Source organism: Merops nubicus, unplaced genomic scaffold, assembly GCF_000691845.1.
Source record: "Merops nubicus isolate BGI_N331 unplaced genomic scaffold, ASM69184v1 scaffold30378, whole genome shotgun sequence".
Lineage (NCBI taxonomy): Eukaryota > Metazoa > Chordata > Aves > Coraciiformes > Meropidae > Merops > Merops nubicus.
The window spans coordinates 855-7285 of record NW_008628198.1 but is presented as its reverse complement, the minus strand read 5'-3'; the positions used below and the strand labels follow the sequence as shown (position 1 = coordinate 7285).

General features: G+C 47.1%; 1 protein-coding gene across 1 annotated transcript; it reads left to right on the top strand.

Annotated features, from left to right (window-relative positions):
• Window positions 1-4: 4 nt before the first annotated feature.
• Window positions 5-5700, top strand: PUS1 (pseudouridylate synthase 1; the record flags this gene model as incomplete). Its single annotated transcript, XM_008946593.1, has 5 exons — window positions 5-82; window positions 1564-1701; window positions 1813-1915; window positions 2557-3254; window positions 5650-5700. Coding segments are annotated over 5 exons (1068 nt in total), but the record flags the coding sequence as incomplete, so codon positions are not given.
• Window positions 5701-6431: the final 731 nt, after the last annotated feature.

The window sequence follows — 6431 nt, the reverse complement described above, 5'->3', positions numbered from 1 at the left end:
CGAGGATCAGAATAAGAAGTCACCCAAAAGGAAGATTGTGTTGCTGATGGCGTATTCGGGGAAAGGCTACCACGGGATGCAGGTGGGGGTTTGGCAGAACAATGGGGCCTGCTTATTTTTTGAAGCCTGTTAGGTTTGTGACTGTTGTCACAGTTCCAGATCTGGGAAGCAGCTGCAGCGTGAGAAGCTGGGGTGAGAACAGCGTGTGCCTGGGTTCAAGTGGCTCTGCAGTCACTGGAGTGAAAAAAGGCAGTGGTGCATCTCTGACACTTGGTGGTTCTGGTGTGCCTACCTTTAATATAGAGCACCAGCAGATCTTTCAAAAACTGCTGCAGACGAGGCTCCTGAGGAGACTGGAAGCAGGGGTGCTGCAGTTCTGCCAAAAGCTGAAGTGCTGCTTAGTGATCCTCTTCTGACCCCTGCTCCAGCTCCTGGCTGCAGCCTTGCACTGCAAAGCAGCTGCACCAGGTTTCTTTTAGGTTAGACCTCGAGCTGTCTCACTGCATGCAGATTCCAGAGAACTGAGCTGCCAGTCTGAATGGAACACACTTGCATCTATGTTACCTGCTCTTTTACTTTTAAAAATATTACCTGTACTCGAAGATGTTTTAAATATTCCTTTTTCTGATGCTTTCTGTTTTGGCTTGTAGCAGTTTAGAAATGGGAATGCTGCTGCAAGACTTCTGTGCCTGCAGGTGGGAGGAGAGGGAGCCTGCCCTGTCACAGCACCAGTGTTCACACAGTGCCCCACCACCAGGCCTGCCCTGCAGGGACCCTCTTGTGGCACACAGTCCTGGCAGCAGGAGGATGGTGCTGCTCCATCTGCTGCTCCTCTCAGCATCCTGCAGGCTCCACAGGGCTGGGGGCATGCTTTAGAAGTTCTGTGGGATAACTGAAAAGATCCCACAGGGAGAGGGAAGGGAATCCTCCAGGTTTATGCAACAAAGCAGATCTGGTGAAGCAGTAAGCCTTGTGCTTGTGGGCACATCCCTGTAGGTGTCTGTCAGCTTTGCTGCCCTGGGGACTGAGCTGTGCCAAGGGTGTGCTCTGCAGCCTCACACACGAGTGGAGTGGTTATTGCTCCTCGGTGGGTTGAGTGCAGGAGTCACTGGAGAAACCCACAGTCTGTGTTGTACAGCAGCTGAGGTGAACTGAGCACAAGAGCCCGGTCTCATTTCCAGAGGCAGGCTTTGCAGGGGCTGGGTGTGGGGCAGCAGCTGTGAACCACTGGGGCAGCCCTTGTCAGAGGTGCTGTGGCACACAGATGGAGGAATCCCCAAAGAACTCCACTGCAGAAGTATTGCAGAGTGACATGAGACATGATCCTCTACTTGCCAGAGCAGTGGAAGGTAAATCAGAATGTGGGTGTGTGACTAATGCTCTCTGGTGCAGGGTAGTGAGTTTTGTCAGAGAACAGCAGTGCTTTCAGGGCTGTGAAGGGAAGACTTCTAAAGAATTTCACAGCAAAGGCTGATGAGCAGAATTTCTCTGCTGTATCCTCTTCAGTTACCCGATGGTTCCTGTTTGTTCTGTGTCTTATTTTGACCATATAACCTCTTTTAGAGAAACGTGGGATCTTCACAGTTCAAGACAATTGAGGATGACCTAGTGTCTGCCCTTGTCCAGTCAGGCTGCATCCCAGAAAACCACGGGGAGGATATGAAGAAAATGTCTTTCCAGCGGTGTGCTCGGACAGATAAGGTGTGTTGGTTACAGCCTGTGCTCTCCCAGACTCTGGTGTTAGAGTTCTGCAAGTGCAGTCCCTGAGCCTCCACGGGACATAACTCTGTGTCTGTTCTGTGGGTTTTGTAGGGTGTGTCTGCAGCTGGACAGATTGTGTCGCTGAAGGTCAGGCTAATAGATGACATCTTAGAAAAGATCAATAGCCATCTTCCTTCTCACATCAGAATTCTGGGTAAGGATACTGGAATAGGCAGAGAAGACGTTCTCAAAGAGGAGCTTTCTGCTGCAGGAGGTCCCTCCCTCACCACTGGGATTTTATCATAAGTGGTTTGGTTTTACATAGACCTGTAGAATCATAGAATCCTTTAGGCTGGAAGAGACCTTTAAGATCATCAAGTCCAACCATTAAGCCATTAGGGCTCTAAAGTCCTCTGCTAAAACAGATCAGAATCTGTCAGGGCTGGAAGGGACCACAAGGGTCACCCAGTTCCAACCCCTCTGCCATGAGCAGGGACACCTCCCACTAGACCAGGCTGCCCAGAGCCTCATCCAGCCTGGCCTTACAGACCCCCAGGGATGGGGCTTCAACCACCTCCCTAGGCAACCCATTCCAGGGTCTCCCCACTCTCATGGGGAAGAACTTCTTCCTCAGGTCCAGCCTGAATCTGCCCACTGCCAGCTCTGCCCCATTCCCCCCAGTCCTGTCGTTACCCGACAGCCTCTGTGTTTCTGCTGCTTTGAAATCAGCGTCCTGTAAACCAAATCTGTCTTTTGATTGCATTTCATTTAAAAAGCATTCTTGTCTGTAGGAGTGAGGCCACAGTCGGGCTGTAACCTACTGATTCAGAAACCTAATGTCACTTTTACACCAAGGTCTGAAGAGGGTCACGGGGGGGTTCAACTCCAAGAACAAGTGTGATGCCAGGACCTACTCGTACATGCTGCCGACCTTCGCCTTCGCCCCCAAGGAGCAGGCTGTGCAGCAGGAGGCCTACCGGCTGGACAGGGACACCCTGCACAAGGTCAACAGGCTGCTGGCCTGCTACAGAGGGACCCACAACTTCCACAACTTCACGTCCCAGAAGGGCCCCAGGGACCCCAGTGCCCGGCGGTACATCATGGAGGTGTCCTGCGGGGAGCCCTTCCTCAGGGAGGGCGTGGAGTTCGCCGTGATCAGGGTGAAGGGGCAGAGCTTCATGATGCACCAGATCCGCAAGATGGTGGGGCTGGTGATAGCCATCGTGAAGGGCTATGCTGCAGAGTCCATCCTGGAGCGCAGCTGGGGCGAGGAGAAGGTGGATGTCCCCAAGGCCCCGGGGCTGGGGCTGGTTCTGGAGAGGGTGCACTTCGAGAAGTACAACCGGCGCTTCGGCAACGACGGGCTGCACGAGCCCCTGGAGTGGGCAGAGGAGGAGGAGAAAATTGCTGTTTTCAAAGAGCAGTACATTTATCCTACCATCATCAGCACAGAAAGGGAGGAAAAATCCATGGCAAACTGGCTGAGCACCCTCTCCATTCATGACTTCAACTCCTCTGCTGCCGAGATGCAAGCTAGCAACACAAATTCAAAGGTAACGGCTGGAGCCATTGTTTTATCCAATGGAGGCTGTCATGTTGGACTGGCTCTTCCTGTGGTCACGTTTTTGTTTTCCATGAATTCACCACGGAAGATGACAGTCGTGGGGAGTGTGAAATGTGTATTCTCTGTTCCATCTCTGTGCACTTGGTGACAGTGGAATGAACCAGACAGTTTTACTTCCACAGGGCTGTGCCTGGGGCAGTTGCAGGAGGGAGGGGGAAATCTCTTAAAGCACAGGCTAGTTTGCAGAATCATGAGCCAGCAACAGAAGTTGTGGATGCACTACCAGCTTTTGCTGCTGTGAAGCTGTTAGACAATTTACCTTTAAATAACTGCTGGCTCTTTGCATTTCCTGATTTTGGGCTGATTCTCACCTTGTGTAATGCTCTGTTCACTAAATAAGGTTTGGAATTGGGAAATGTAGGATTTTTTTTTTTTTTAAGTAAATTTGCCATGAGCTCAAAATGGGTCATTAGAGCAACTCTAGCTGAGTAAAATGGGATATTGTGGAACCTGATTTCTGACAAGAGGAACTGCTGTCAGCTGTAAGGTGCAGTAAAACAGGTGTAGAATACATTTTTAAGAAAATCACAGGTTTAAGTTCAAGATTTTTCTTTTTTTCTGGTTGAGATTTAAAACTCACAAGAAAAGAATAGAAGGATGTTTCGGGCGTGCTAGAAGTAGGATGGAAACCAGATGAGGAAGCTTGAGCCAAACTCTCACCAAGTATTTCTTTAGATTTGCACTTAGATTTAAGTCTTAAAACTCAAGGTTTGATTGGACAAGTCCCTGTTCAACCCCATCTAACTTTGAAGGAAGCCCTTCTTGGCTGGGGGGCTGGACTTGATGACCTAAAGATACCTTACAGTCCTGTATGCAATTCAGATTTCATTGAGCAGAAGGCTGCCAAATCCTTGAAGGCCAAATGATGGGCAGAGCTAAAACTTGTGTGCAGTGCAACTCAGAAGAAAATAATGACTGTTTCCCACTCAATGTGGAGTCCTTAAATAGCTTTATTTTGTGTAGATATTGATCCTGCCTTGAAGAACTTTAGGTTTAATCCTGTCTGGCATTTTTTTTTTTGTTTGAGAGAGTTTCAACATGCAAAATAAAATTTACAGCCTTGTTGAATAGTACAGGCAAGATACCAGAAATTTCTCAGGGTGATGTTTGTACCTGTGGTAATTGTTTTTCTGAAGCATAGTGCTCTGTGAAGACCTTTGTGACAGGAGGTTATGATAAATGCCACATTATTTCGGTTAAATGTGATCTGAAGAGACCATGTGGGGTCTCTTCAGAGAGTCAGAGTGGTGAGACTTGGCTCAGGGGTCTTGCTGATAATGCTGACAGGGTGTCCTGCTGACAGGCTCAAAATCACTGAGTTACTGCTGGCAGGAGGCAGGTCTGCTTGCTTTAGATAAACTCCAGCACAGACAGTTTTGGCATCCCAGTTAGCACAAGCTGTCTGGAGAAGGATAAAGGAGGGGTGATACATCAGACTCCCCTGAGATTTTGCAGGCTCTGTGCACTTCAGGGAGCTGTGCCTGCTGGCACAGAGGCAACTGTCAAAGTCTCAGAGTTTGTTTTGTTGTAGGCTGTTAAACTGTCAATATTAAATCCATGGGACTGGGAGCTCTGTATGTTTTCAGCAAGGGGTGGTGAGGGATAAAAATAGAACTACAAGTGCATTGTCATGTTAGCCTTTCTTTATAAAATCCTTTGATGCCAATCATATCAGTCAAAATTCTTGCTTCAAAAAAATGGCATAACCCTCCCCAAGCCTATTGCACTGTGTTGACTGAGTCCTGCAGGAGGGGCTCACAGTTAAAGACTCTTGACTTCAGTTTCCTTCTAAGTTACTGACGTTGGTAGCACTCCCCTGACACTACTTTGTACAACTGACTTTGAACAAGTATTAGTGATCCCTTGTGCATCTCTAATACAGCTGGGACATGAGTCCTCTGCAACAGACAACCAAACTTCTCAAATCTGGCCTTAGACAATGTAACAAACAGCTTTTTGAGGACTTGCATGAAAAAAACCACTTGTTAATTTGTCTCACCTTTATTTTAAACATCAGCATTTCATGCTATTATCCCAGTTTTAAGTTTTCCACATACAAAAGGTTGCAATCATACAGCTGGAAGTATAAATGAGAAAAAAATTTGTTCTCCTGGTGTGTAATCCAATGTTTGGGGTTTTTTTTTGCTACAAGAAGCATAATTTACTATCACAGAAGCTTGTTACAGTAGTTGGGTCTAAGACTGGAGGCTGGGACCTAGCCCCATTTCCTTAGGCTTCTGGAGAAGTTTAAAGGCACTGTCTCCTTGAGGTCAGTCCCCAGATGTGAGTGAAACACTGACAGACTGTCTCCACTTCCTTCACAGATCAGCAGCGACCTGGAAGGCAGTGATGGTTGTGGAGATGATTCTGACTGAGCAGGAAGTGGCTGGACGTGGGACCCTTGGTGTTTGCAATCCATTCGTCTACAAAGTGGCCTTTCCAAATCCAAGCATCCAGTAAGGCAGGACCTCGTGTGGGCAGAACACGAACCAGTTGCCCAGGAGAAACTGGGGAAAAAAATGCAATGGAAGAAGTAAAAGGAGCTTTTTATACCACTGACTGATTCACCTGACTGATATACTTGAAAACAGTGTAACAAGGAAGAAGCCTTTCAAAAGCATCTTGTAATGCAGGATATCTTAATTGCTCTTTGAGTAATGTTTTTATTATGTTTACCTGGAAAAATAGTATTTTAAATATGCATAATCTCTACATAAAGATGGGGCAAGATGTTTTAATATACTCATTTTATTATGATGATGAAGTTACGACTCCATGAACTTTTGATTGTTTTTGTTTTACCTGGTCTCTAAACACTATTAAGCTTTTATTTTCTCTATCATCTGTGACTTTCCTGTGGAATAATGCATGGGTCAGGAAACTCATCCTGCTGACTGCTGTGAAGTCCTTTGCTATTGAAACAAATTTTGTGTGTTTTCTAAAGCTCTGCAAGTTTAAAATGATTCCTTACTCGGTGAGAGGTCTTAATTTTGGAATGTGTGAACAATACATTTCAAGATGAGACCTTTTCTTTGGGAAATGTCATCCTCCCAGTAGTGCCCACGTGCTTGGGCAGACTTTGACAATGTTGATCCACAGCAACACG